The 13,947-nt window shown below is 43.6% G+C and overlaps 1 protein-coding gene across 4 annotated transcripts in view; it reads right to left on the bottom strand.

The window, feature by feature from the left end:
* dock1 (dedicator of cytokinesis 1) overlaps positions 1 to 13,947 on the bottom strand; it is a 98,120-nt gene that overhangs the window by 23,685 nt on the left and 60,488 nt on the right. For 3 of the 4 annotated variants that reach the window (XM_058060983.1, XM_058060986.1, XM_058060984.1), the window contains exons 28-29: positions 7,360 to 7,461; positions 5,902 to 5,996 (exon numbers count right to left, since the gene is read on the bottom strand). In XM_058060983.1, coding sequence (XP_057916966.1) covers positions 5,902 to 5,996; positions 7,360 to 7,461 — 197 coding nt within the window. Of the gene's footprint in view, positions 1 to 2,541; positions 3,098 to 5,901; positions 5,997 to 7,359; positions 7,462 to 13,947 lie in introns of those variants that run through there. The other variant, XM_058060987.1, reaches the window with a different exon arrangement.

The following is a 13,947-nucleotide window of genomic DNA, read 5'->3' as shown; positions in this document are numbered from 1 at the left end:
ATGCAACCCACTGTATGGGAGATAAATATAGTAAATTGATATACCGGTACTACATGTGAAATTTGAACATTTAAACATTCATTTTCTACCAATTATCCTCACGAGGGTCGCGGTGGTGCTGGAGCCTATCCCAGCTGTCTTGGGGCGAGTGGCCAATGAACCTAGCATGTTTTTGGAATGTGCACACACGAGGAGAACATGCAAACTCCACAGAGAGATGGCCAAGTGGAGAATCAAACCCAGGTCAGTGATTTTATTATTATTTATATTAATGCATATTAAGTATAGGTCTTATGTTAAACACGTCAATATTAATTTAATATTAATAAAAAAAATAGAATTAGACTGTTTTTGTATCAGAATAGGCTATTCATAATAAAAACAAAGACATTCTTTGTAAAAATGCATGCTCAGCACCCCCCCCCCCCCCCCCCCCCCCCCCCCATGTAGTCAGAAGGCTCCCATCATGATCACATGACAATTTCATGATGATTAGACGGATGATTGACAGTCAAAGCCGACTCCTCCTCCCGAATACCAGGACTTGTTTACCGTGAAGGAGTCATCAAACAAGGTCGCCGGGCTTGCAATGTGACGGAATGACGAATAGCAAGGTGAAGCAAGATGGACGACCACTGGAGCGGAGTGAATAAGGTTTCACGATTGGCCAATAAAGCGGCATTAAGAAGGACCGCTGTAAGAAGTGGCCATGACAGCCGGAGGGAGACCCCGGGAAGCCCCTCGTATACAGTAGGCCTGTCACCATAACGGATATGTCAATTTATTGAACAATAAAAAAGCCAGGTTGGTAATAATTAACTCTAAATAAATTGACATAAGTTTATACGAGTGACCACAATCTGTTAGTCCCTCTGCTGCACACAGGCTGGATGACAAGAGGCTTCACTCCGCATGTGTTTGTGTGCATCGGCACAAAATACACATTAAGAGTGACCTGAGCGGACGCCTGTAAAGGTTAACGGTCATTGAACACATCTGTATAAGCATCAGACGTGGACTAAAGCTAAGACACTCATCCCCGAGCCCACAGCGCTCCAAACTATTAACGCCGTCCCGTCTGCACGCCTCACTCAATTTTCCGCCGCTGTGCACATGCCAATATAGCTGATATACTTAACGGCCGGCTAATGCTAAAGTGGCTCTCCGATGGCTGCACAGCACCGGCTGACAAATATTAATACGGGATATTTAGGGCTGCTTCGTTTGCTGCTTTTAGGGAAGGCAAACGTGGGAAATGGAGGAAAAAACTGGGTGAAATGTACCTTCGCAGGTTTGCTAGAATACTACATATTTTTTAAATACAAGGATTCTAATATTCATGTTTGTTGATCTTACATTACCAAATAAAGATGGTAATTATATGAAAGTATTACAGTATTTTAGATAGCATGATGTCAAAGTAAGAATAACATTCATTCATTTTCTACTGCTTATCCTCACGAGCGTTGCAGGGGTGCTGGAGCCTATCCCAGCTGTCCACCCTGGACTGGTGGCCAGCCAATCCCAGCGCACGTATAGACAAACAACCATTCACACTCACATTCATACCTATGGACAATTTGGAGTGGCTAATTAACCTAGCATGGGCTAACATGGGCTGGTGCCAGTTGGCGCCAAAGATTATGTGTTTGGCGCATGGTGGCTCCTAGCATCCTTGGCGCAACTTGGCTCATGCCATTACATTCCAGTGGATTCCATTGTTTGTGACATTTGGTTCCACTTGGTGGACACTTGGCGCCAATTTCTTGATGCAAGTGGTGCGAAGTTTTTTTTTTTTTTTAAACATTTTGAAATTTTCTTGCCGCCAAACTCAATTTTTGCCGCCGTTACGGGCCACCAGGAGCCAGTTGGGAGCCAGTTTGAGCCACTGCACGCCACTAGGCACCTCATTGGCGCCGCAGCAAATTGCATTGGTGCAAACTGGCACCAACTGGCGCCGGCCCAGTGGACTCTTAGCATAACGGGAATATTGCGAACCAAATAGGAAGTAGATGCAGTCTGAAAACACTGGATTGCGTCTTTTAATTGCCTTCACACTAGCGTTACTTTAGAAGCGTAAACATGACATCATTCCCAAATTTGGCTATTGTTTACAAGAACGTCCTGTATACAAGGTTAGCTAGCGTGTGAACATATGCTCTCCACAGCCGGAACGGAAGCGCGATGGAGTGACACTTTGCAGGAAGTCCGACTGGATCAGGACTGGATCTGCGCTGTGGTCAGTGTGAACCCGGTGTGAAGCCGAGGAAGTGGCTGAGCACTGACATATAATTGGCTTAAAGCGAGGGGGGGGGGGGGGGGGGGGCGGGGGGGAGGACAGATCCTCGGTGAGCACATCCTGCCATTAATTAAAGTGTGAAAAAACTTAATGAGGCAGACCAAAATAGAATATACACTGCCCTTGCTGTGACTGAGACGCCGCCACTGCTAAAAAAAATAAAATAAAAAAGCCACAAAACTCTAAGCTTGAATTTTGAAGACACTAATAATCAATAAAAAAAACTACTAATACTAAAAACTGTGTGGTGTTGCCCCCAATTGGCCGACTTCCTGTTTGTTTTCAAACATGGGTGCTATCCAAATTGCATGTTGAGGCCCCACAATATGGCAGGAAATGCAGAGAGTAAGAATAGATGTTGTGACCCGCCATGGCATTAGGAGCCAATTGGACACCGTACACACGCGTCATAATACCATCAACCCCTCCCAATCAAAATGTCACTGTCAGAGAAATCCCCTCATTATTACTGATGGATGGCGGCCATTTTTCATCTTCAACGCACGGGCCTGCCAGCTCCCGGCGTCTTTGTCGCACTTTGCCTGCCGCTCTCGTGCAGCCACCTATGCTAATGAACGTTTATCAGCAGATCATACTTGCTAATTGAGTTCAGAGAGCATCCTGGATAATGATCCTCATATATTTGCATACCGCATGTGCGTGTGCTGTGCAAAGAGATAACGAGGAAGGTCACAAGGCTCTGTTATGAGATCAATTTATTAAACGTGATTAGCCCCGTTTTAGACAGCCGGATCCATTTATCCATGGCTGGAGTCATGTGATAGCATCTTCAATACGCTGCATGAAAATACATATATTAAGTTTAGTAAGGACAGGGTGTCCCAAACTTTGGCTTAGCAACCGGAATTGGTCCTATGGATAAAAATCATGCAATATAGTTTATGAATCATCTTTGATGTATTGTTTGTTGTGAAAAAGCGATTGTCCCCCAGTTAAAACATAACTTCACTGAGATTAATTGAGATCTACCAGTCTGGAAAAAGGTTGGAAAGCCATTTCTAACGCTTTGAGACTCTAGCTAACCACAGCGAGAGCCGTTAGCCACAAATTGCAGAAACATGAAACAGTGGCGAACCTTCCCAGGAGTAACCGACCAAACAAAATGACCTCCAAGAGGGCAGCGTCGACTCATCCAAGAGGTTACAAAAGACTCCACAACAACATCAGGAAGTGCAGACCTTATTGCCACAGTTAGAAATGGCCGACGTGGCTTCGAAGACGGAAAAGCACTGCTGAAGAAAAATAATGCATCATAAAGCATCCTACCGAGAGTAAAATACGGTGGTGGTAGTGTGATGGTCTGGGTCTGTTTTGCTGCTTCAGGCCCTGGAAGACTTGCCGTGATAAATAGAGAATGTCCAGCCATCTGTTGGTGACCTCCAGCTGAAACCAACTTGGGTTCTCCAGCAGGACAATAATGATCCAAAAGACACCAGCAAGTCCAGAAGAAAAGCAAAATGAGGTTTTGCTCCACTTGAAACCTGCTCGGGGGTCCTGGATGAAGTGTAGCGTGAATCCCCAAAGAGCCACGCGGCATGAAAAACCTTCTAATGAGTCTAACAGGGACCGCTGGTCCAGTGGCGTGGGTCCAGTATGCCAAGATACCTCACGCTAGGACAGTTGCTGTTCCAGTCCTGCCGACTTGTGGACCGCTCAGCATCGGGTCTTAGACTAGATGACGTAAGATCGGGGTTCTGTGGTCAGGATGTTGTGATTTCTACGAGAGGACCCTGAAATATATGCATGACTTAAGTGTGCGCTGATTGAGCAACAAAAACATGTTAGATATTGTTCCATCCCAGAGAGGATGCAGAGTGGTGCTAATGAAGCCTCCTTGAAGGTCACCTACAGGGCACTCGTACCGCCTAATGAAGACAACGGGTCATTTTGTTCAGTGTCACAGCATGGAGGCTGCAGCAAAGCCGCGTCGGTTTGATGCTTATTCCAAGTGAGCGAGCAAGTAATGTATGCAGGAAACATCTGAGCAAATAAGAAAAACAAGTGGAGCAAACAGAATATGCATGATATGTTTATGATGTATTCATTATGTGTAATTACGGTCTCATAGATCCCATACAAAAGCAGCTGTAAAGGCTTATGGATAGTAGATGACCACCATGTATCCCGCTGCCTTTAAAGTGGCCTTCAAAGTGTATAAACGTATAAACCTGGCAAAGAAATCTGCTATTATTATTTATTATTTTATATTTATATTTAAATATTTTAAAAATAATAAAATATTATTATAATTAAAATAAAATTAAAATAATAATTATTATATTATTATTATGTAAAATATGCGAATATAACAATATTATTATATATAATTAATATAATAATTAGCATTAATATAATTAATATAATAATCAGCATTAATATAATAAATATAATAATTAGCATTAATATAATTAATATAATAATTAGCATTAATATAATTAATATAATAATTATTATTTTAATTTTTATTATTATTATGTGCTTGTGTCTCTTTTTTCAGGAGCACTTTGTAAACAACAGACCATGTCAAACAACGAAATTGATACAACCATCAAAAGGTTGGCTCAGGCCATGATGCCAGGTTGTATGTTGACTTTAAATGAAATACTTTGGAAAGATTGGGCGGGCCGTATTCAAACACTTGGCGGGCCGGATGTGGCCCCCGGGCCGTAGTTTGCCCACCCCTGGCCTAGCCACACAGTCAGGAGATTGGGAAGACCAGGGTTCGATTCTCTGCTTGGCATCTCTCTCAAAAACATGCTAGGTTAATTAGCCACTCCAAATTGTCCATAGGTATGAATGTGAGTGTGAATGGTTGTTTGTCTATATGTGCCCTGGGATTGGCTGGCCACCAGTCCAGGGTGTACCCCGCATGGGATAGGCTCCAGCATACATGCGAGCCAAGTGAGGATAAGCGGCATCAAAAATGGATGATATCAAAAAAGAAAATATTAATAGGAAAAAGTTGTGATCTAATGAGAGAAAGTCATCATTTTGTAAGAAGAAATTGATAATTGATAAATTACAATAGTATGTGAATGAAGTCAAACTATTATGGGATTAAAGTCAAAATAAAGAACCGTCGTGGCTTCCACGCCAGCATGACTTATGTAGCAACAAATCAGGTTTGTCCTCTAAATTTAGCAGGTGCTGATATGCCGGAATTGGTGGAAAAAGTTTGGACACCCCCATTTTAGAAGGGTAATATATACATATATATATTCATAATGTCATGTGGCAAATACAGCACGGCGCCATTATGCAAGGTGTGCATGAATAAAAGAGCAGCAAAGCACCAAATGATGCTGAGACTAAAGCAAATGATGCTGAGACTAAGTAGCGAGATTAGCGGGCGTCATTTATAATTCATGTGATTGTTTACGGCCTGAGCGGGATGCTCATCTGATTGCTGCACTGCTCAGGCCTTGTGTTCATATCTGCATGGAGGGGAACACGTGGAACTAGCCTAACCCACTTTTGACTCCTGTTCCTTAGCAACCACAACGTTGAGAGTTTAAAGCCGGTGTGTGTGTGTGTGTGTGTGTGTGTGTGTGTGTGTGTGTGTCCAGCAATGTGGTACTTACTTGTTTTGCATCATGTTCATTATGATCCAATCCGAGGGGTAGACGTTCTTCCCTATGAGATCTTTAAACATGATGAAGGTTTCCATGAGGAAATCCTGCAAAACAAGACACACTTAAACTGGGTGTTAAACTGGGTGTTAAACTGGGTGTTAAACCAGGTGTTAAACTGGGTCAAACCCGCATGAAGTCTGCTGCAGGTGTAAAAATAGAGATGATAGAGGCACCAAAGAGTAAAGTTGGTCCATCTTGTGGGCTTTGAGGTGGCATGTTTGGAGGAAGAAATAAAAGCGGCAGACGGCTGTGAGATGCGGCCACGGCTGCAAGAGGAACAATCAATCTGAGCAAAGATCCAGCATCCTCACAGTGATTGTTTATCTTGCCAACAGCCGAGCGGCCTCACAGGGGAACCCATTCAAGGTCGCAGAGTTTTGCTCTGTGCTCAGGTCCCACTAGGAAGTAAGGAGGTGAGCGACTGCGTGCCGATGCGACCAAAACAAGAAACCACTATTACCTAATAGTCAGCATTATGCCTGCAGGAGCGATCACATTCTTTTTTTCAAAGGAGAACTGCACCTTTTAGGTTTTAGGGACAAATAAATGCACACCAATGTATTCATACACTGGACACATTCTGCGTCCGGAGTTCCGGGGGCCAAATCCGGCCCGTGATGCAATTTCATCCGGCCCGCAGAACTGTTTGGAAAATAGCATGGATTTGGCCCACCTAACGAATGTTATTGTTGGCTAAATTGTTGCCTAAATGAAGTATTTTCAAGTATAAAAATGTTTAAATGGAGTAAAATAAAAATAAAAAAACGCATTCAGAAGATGCATTCAAAGACGTGATGCTATGTAGTATCCTACACAGGTCACTGGTTGTCAGCAATATTACTGTAATGCTCGGTAACACACAAGCACCAGACTTGATTGCTGGAAAAAGATGGTGTTATTGCAGGTTTCAGGTCTCCCGCAACAAAAAACAAAACACAACTGGAATCGATTATTAACCAATAAACAAACTAATTACTGTATGACGACGTATAACAAAGATGTCCCGGGCCCAGGCATGAGGGGGGGCCCAGAACTGGTGTGTGGCGAGGGAGGGGGGCCCACTCAGATTATTATTATTATTATTATTATGGGCCCTGTCTGTGTGCACGTTAAAACGCCATTACTCATAAATGCATGCTTTACTTTTGACTTTGTCATGCACTCCAAATCATTATTAAAATCATTACTAGGGTTCAAAAACTAACGTAACTTCATATTTAAAAATGTGGCAAAGTTAAGTCCACGCGTGTCTTTCCTGAGAACAACGGCAGCCAGAAATTCCGCCCCCCCAACTCCGGCAAACTCCCACTGAGCTGCGGCTTTCCATGTCAAGTACGATGAGAAAGCGATGGCATCCGCCCCGCATCTCGTGCGACAGACGTCTGAACGGCGATAAGGTCCACTCACCACCACATCGCTCCTTATCTTGCCAAAGGTGCCGATCAGATGGGCGTAATGATAGTCATCCATCTGTCGCAGCGTGGCGGTCATGCTGGCCACAAAGCTCCCCTGGAGAAGAGAAGGAGGGAGGGAGGGAGGGAGGAAAAGAAAGCGAGTTCAATATACAATCAAGTTGGAATTGGAAAGGCTGAGGGTACAATGCCGTTCCTCGGGCTTGATTGGACGGGAGTTGAGGCGCGAGCCCTGCCTCCTTTCCACTCGGCTCCGGCAAAAAATCACAGTGTGGCTGATCTCATTAACCTTGGCCGCCTCCCCTCTCTCGCCCTGCGTCTCCTCTGATTAGACAGCCTGGGACGTCCCCAAAGGCCGTCTTAGCTGGGCTCAGGTTAGCATGCGCTGCACAACGTAGATAGCCGGCTGACCGGACCGCGGAGGGAGGCGCGTCCCGTCGTGGTGCCGAGACAAAGCCCGCCAATACTTAGGGCTAATTAGCGGAGCTCGGATGAGGACGGGTAGATTGACAACTTGACAGGAACGGAGGGATTAAGCTTTATGGAGGACATCATCAGCCATCAGGAGGCTGAGAAGACCACAAAAGCAGACGCTGATGCAACTGTTGTGTATTCAATAAGCAAACATATGATGCGCTTGCAATTATGAACACATCTGAATAAGAACAAGGCAGAGACATATGCAAGTGGTCAGCATCCCGCAACTTTATTTACCTCTGCATGCACTTTAAATGTTGCTACAATTAACTCAGAATTGTTATTAATGTTGTCATATTAATACAGCAAATACATGTGCTCGCAATTACAAACACGTGAATATTGATGGCAGTAGCTGCACTTTAAGTGTCATCAGCATCCCGCAGCTTTATCTCTGCATGCACTTTAAATGTTGCGACAATGAAGTCATAATTGTCATATTAATAAAGCAAATAAATGTACTTGCAATTAAAAACATGACTATTGATGATGGCAGTAGCTGCACTTTGTCATCACCATCCTGCAAATTTATTTACCTCTGCAAGCGCTTTAAATGTTGCGACAATGAAGTCATAATTGTCATATTAATAAAGCAAATAAATGTACTTGCAATTAAAAACACGACTATTGATGATGGCAGTAGCTGCACTTTGTCATCACCATCCTGCAAATTGATTTACCTCTGCAAGCGCTCTAAATGTTGCGACAATAAACTCATAATTGTCATATTAATAAAGCAAATAACTGTACTTGCAATTAAAAACACGACTATTGATGATGGCAGTAGCTGCACTTTGTCATCACCATCCTGCAAATTTATTTACCTCTGCAAGCGCTTTAAATGTTGCGACAATAAAGTCATAATTGTCATATTAATAAAGCAAATAAATGTACTTGCAATTAAAAACACGACTATTGATGATGGCAGTAGCTGCACTTTGTCATCACCATCCTGCAAATTTATTTACCTCTGCAAGCACTTTAAATGTTGCGACAATAAACTCATGATTGCCATTAATGTCATATTAATAAAGCAAATAAATGTGCTTGCAATTCAAAACATGACTATTGATGATGGCAGTAGCTGCACTTTGTCATCACCATCCTGCAAATTTATTTACCTCTGCAAGCGCTTTAAATGTTGCGACAATCAACTCATAATTGTCATTAATGTCATATTAATAAAGCAAATAAATGTGCTTGCAATTCAAAACATGACTATCGATGATGGCAGTAGCTGCACCTTAAGTGTCATCAGCAGCTTTATCTACCTCTGCATGCGCTGTAAAACGTCTGTGCTAGTCAGATGTTGGTATGCATAAAGCTGTTAGTGTTGACGTTGTAAATATGAGAGGCCATTATAAAGCACACTAATTAGAAGCTTGTGAATAATAAGCCTGAGCGAGCGAGAGAGAGAGAGAGAGAGAGAGATGGTTTTGGATCCGAGGATGTCATCATAACAGACAGCAAAATCAAAGATTCTTATCACGTGAGGTTGCTTTACCAAAGCTTTTTCCATCAGGCTTCATTTCAAGTCATAAGTGGGCTCATATTTTCAGGAGCCATCCATCCATAACTTATCAGCTGCAAGGATGGAAGACTTTAATCGGGACTACCGCCATGAAGCCAGGATTCCGTCATTCCAGACCCATGATGAATATCTCAAAAGGAGGAAGTCTGCCAGCTGTAATTAGGCACAGGCCAAGCCAAGCAGAGCAGAAACAATGCTGAACACTCGCCATTGCCTCACATAACCCCCCCCCCCCACATATTTTTTGCATAGTCATAAACACGACACCCCAGCATGTTTATTACAGTATATTTTGTCAAGGGACAGTACTATAAACACAGACGTTGTTGTCTGAATAGCTGCCAATAGAAGTAACAATTGTGTGACCACCCCTGGTCTAGGGCATTAGCCATTAACGGTGATAAATGAAAGATGACTGTATTGTATATGATAGTACAGCCTGGAGATCTGATGTGACACAACAACAACCAAAGACTAGCTTAATGACGACAAGCTGTTTAACGTCACCTCCAGATCCAAGCGTGTACGTGACAACAAGTGCAGGCCGGCATTTCCTTTATTTATTAGCTTGATTAATATGATTAATATGATTAATATGATTAATATGATTAATATGATTAATATGATTAATATGAGCGTCAGCAACTTCAAAGCACCCAGAAGATGGCTGACTGGAGCCCGTTGCAAATCCCAAAGCAGCTGCCTGCTAAATAACGCAACATCTTCAGTCAAAGTCAATTCCCAAGATGAGGATCCTTGCCAGTACATGCAACACGTCGTACGAGCCTCGGGACTCGCCAGAAAGCACCGCAGAAGATAGCATAAGCCACTTAAGCTAATGGCCGTGCACGGGGCCAATCTCATATTTGATTTTGATTCCCGTAATCTGCAGTCCATGACACGTCCAAACAAACGTAATTGCCGCTGGAGGTGCCGGGATCAGCTGGCAAATCCTGATGGCGAATGAAATAGAAGAGCGGGAGCGGCCAGTGCATTAGGACGACCTGATGATGTTTCCCGGCAAAAATGCGATGAAGGCTGCCAAGAAAAAGGCGTCCGCAACGCCGTCACCGCGCTGCAATTAAGATCTAAATGCAGAACGGGAGCACATGGCGTGCCAGATGTTCAGGTGTTGTGTGGGAAATAGAGATGTGGGGCGTGGCAGCAGACTCAGGAAGGGATGCTGCACAGTCCATGATGGCAAACCGGTGTTGGTGGACTGGCCATTTGCTGACTCCACGTGCACGACAACACAGCGACACAACCGAGGTGGAAAAACACGACACGAGACGTATGCTGCTATGCATCCGCTGACAATTAGCATGAATGTGATTTCATTTGAGTCCCCAAAGGACCCTGCTGTCAGACCAAGAACTGCAAAGAAGCCACAAAGCATCCATCCAGAATTCCAAGCCAGTCATCGAAGGGCCACCAATCCAGCTCAAGTGTTTATCTAGCGACACGCTTTCTCCCTTGCTGAGCAACAATAAAGCAAAAGTCATGGGCAATCTATCACGGCATCTGGAGGCCTTTGCGGGCTCAATATCCATTTCATGCTTGAGGGGGAGAAATGAGGCAGATTCCTTAGCGGAAATGAAAAAGAGGTGATTAGCCAGGAAAAGGCCAGATCCATCATAAATGACACGGAATCTGAATCTCCTGGATCATTTATCTCACTCACATGATCAAATCCAAGTTTGGGCCGGTGGTGAAGGGTTTACCAATCGTTTGAGGTGTTTAATTACGCCTGAAGGGAAATACTACTGCAGTATCCGGGTGGGGGGGTCAGGCTGAGTCTGGGCTCGCCTCTTGAGGCATGACTGACAGTGGCGAGATGAAAGATGAGGATTTGTTTTCGTCTTGAAGCGTTGGGTCTGAAAGAGACATGGATCTGCAAAAAACACAAAAATACTGAAAAAGTACTAGAGTATGTGAGATTGTGTGGTGATGCCAAACATCTAAGTCATATCCAGTTGCTCAATGGTGGACAAGGACGACACCAAAACACCAAATCAGGCACAATGGCTCAGCAGGCCATAAACACGACCCCTGGTACCAATCCTAATGTTAGCCTATGATAGATCATAAGAGGATAAAACCCCTTGGCCTTTATTCCCATAGACCAGGCGGAGACGCCGAAGCACTTTGCAATTGTCATGAAGGTCGCAGGCTAATCCAGTCATGGTACTTGTGATGGGCCAACATTTGATGGTATATTCCCCATTCCCCATCCTCCTTAGATTAATGTACTCCATCTTTTTAGATCCTGTTAAGAATGAAGATTAGAACAAAGAAATCGGGGCAGTTTCAGGTAAATCCTTAAGACACAAACTGACGGAGAGAAGAAGAAGAAATATGGATGGGATGCCGTGGAGGTTTGTGGCTGGCTGAGAGACGAGAACTCATTCGTTGGCATCATACTTTGGGATGCCGTCAGGTTGAGTTCCCATTAGTTCCCACAAACGTCTGACATCAGATGTGACGTAAAAATGTCAGGCAAAATGCTGACACATTTGTGGGTTAAATAAAAGGCAAATAAAGTCAAGTACATATAACGCCATTCTGTTTGATTATGTTTTAAAAATGAAATAAGTTGTGATCATCTGTATGTGCCACCATTCCAAGCAATCATTTGCCAAAGAAGGGTGGGGGGTAAAGATGGAAACGATTGCCCTGCCAGTGGAACAAATTGTATGGTTGGGGGGCGGCTGTGGGTCAATAATGAAGTAGTCAGGTCTTGGAGGAAGAACGTGGGGCACCATGCCCAGATTGCCAAGGCTATTTGTTGAAATACTGCGGTTAGAGCACCTGAATTAGCCTAGACCTCTTTACTTTTTGGGGGGATTTAGGGTGGCCACTTAGTCTGAAGAACTGCTAGGATGGTAGGATGGTACTTTGACTGCTAGTATGGTTGAATATCAAAAATAAGATGAAAAGTCCAAGAGGCAGAGAAGAAAAAACCCCTCCAATTGCATCTGATGAGTTGTGACTGAAAACCTGAGCCCTCCTGTTGTCGATTTGCTGCGAGTTCTTATCCCCGCTATCGGCTGAACAACTCTTTCCTCAGCGGAATGATCCATTCAGACACTCTGGACGGTAATGTTCCTTGTGCACATGGATGCACTCCAGGATCTCAGAAGACTGATTTGACATGAAGGAGAGGCCGCCATAACCACGAGGCTGGCAAGATACACTTTAGGCAGTGCTGAAAGTAATCAATTATTAAAAAAAGAACGATGAAGGACAAAAGCTATAGATCCACAAAGATGAAGAACACGGTGACGATGTGAAGATACTCCAAAGAAGCCAATCGATAAATCAATTTACAATCCCAGCATCGCCCGCAGCAGAGAGAGAATGCATCTTAGTTTGACCCCTTCAGCTCCGCATACGCGACACTAGCAGGGCGACAAGGACGTCAAATGAGAGTCCCTGGAGGACTAGAGGCTCTGAGGTAATGAAATCATTAGGAGGGGGTCCCTCCCCAGGACTTGTCCAACGTCGCGGGTTTGCTTACACAAGCAGATCGCTGAGCACAAACTAATAAAGAGAAGACAAGAAAATGGCAAAGCCTTTCTTTGCCCGAGTCCGAACCCACTGGACCAAAGCACCCTTCAGGGAACATGCGTCCAACTCATGCACGGGGGCCAAATACGGAACATAGCATTGAGTCGGCTCGCCTCACGGACCTTGTTAAAGTGCTTACAGCTTACATGCTAACAGCATAACACAAAATACATAAGCATTCTCAATAAAGGTGCCATATTCAAAACGTCTAAATCAGAGGTAGGGAACCTATGGCTTGGGAGCCAGGTAGGGCTCTTTTGATGACTGTATCTGGCTCGCAAGCATTTCTTACCACAATAAAAATGCATTTTTGCTAACATTTTAAAGTAAACCATCACAGAAATGACTGTTAAAAATAATATTCAAAATCAACAACTTTCTTATGCATTTTAATTCGTCCATCTATATTCTGCTGCAATACGGCCAACCATATCTATCTTTCCTGATGATATTTTCCAGGTCAAACACCAAAACTTGATTATTACTGGGTAATGTGGTAGTCTACCTCGGTCATTGAGATGTCAAAAAAACATGTAAATGTAAACTTTCCTCCTTTAGTCAAATAGCTAAAGCTGCAGAACCAAGCCTTCTGGTGAAGATGGCCAAAAGAATGAAATACGTGTACTGAATACGGTGCAAAACCATGCAGCAGCAGAAGTTGCATTAATGGCAGCAAGTATTTGATTTATTATTAGACACTGCGCTGCTCACAAAAGTATGCTGGCCACACCCCATTGGCGTGGGGTAGTGTGCCTGGTCTACGTAATTAGAGCCCATTATATCTAAAACTGTTGGTCTTACATAAAAATGCACACATTTTATTGCATTCAATGTTTAAAAAAATGTATATGGCTCTCACAGATACACATTTTAAAATATCTGGCCTTCATGGCTCTCTTAGCCAAAAAGGTTCCCGACCCCTGGTCTAAATAGTCTAAAAAGTCGAAATAATTGACCTGTCTTTCATAAACAAGCTAAAGGCGGCCAGAAGGGGTCATTTTAACTACA

The sequence above is a fragment of the Doryrhamphus excisus genome, chromosome 22, assembly GCF_030265055.1.
Source record: "Doryrhamphus excisus isolate RoL2022-K1 chromosome 22, RoL_Dexc_1.0, whole genome shotgun sequence".
In the NCBI taxonomy this organism is placed as follows: Eukaryota; Metazoa; Chordata; class Actinopteri; order Syngnathiformes; family Syngnathidae; genus Doryrhamphus; species Doryrhamphus excisus.
This window is presented reverse-complemented; position numbering and strand designations above follow the sequence as displayed.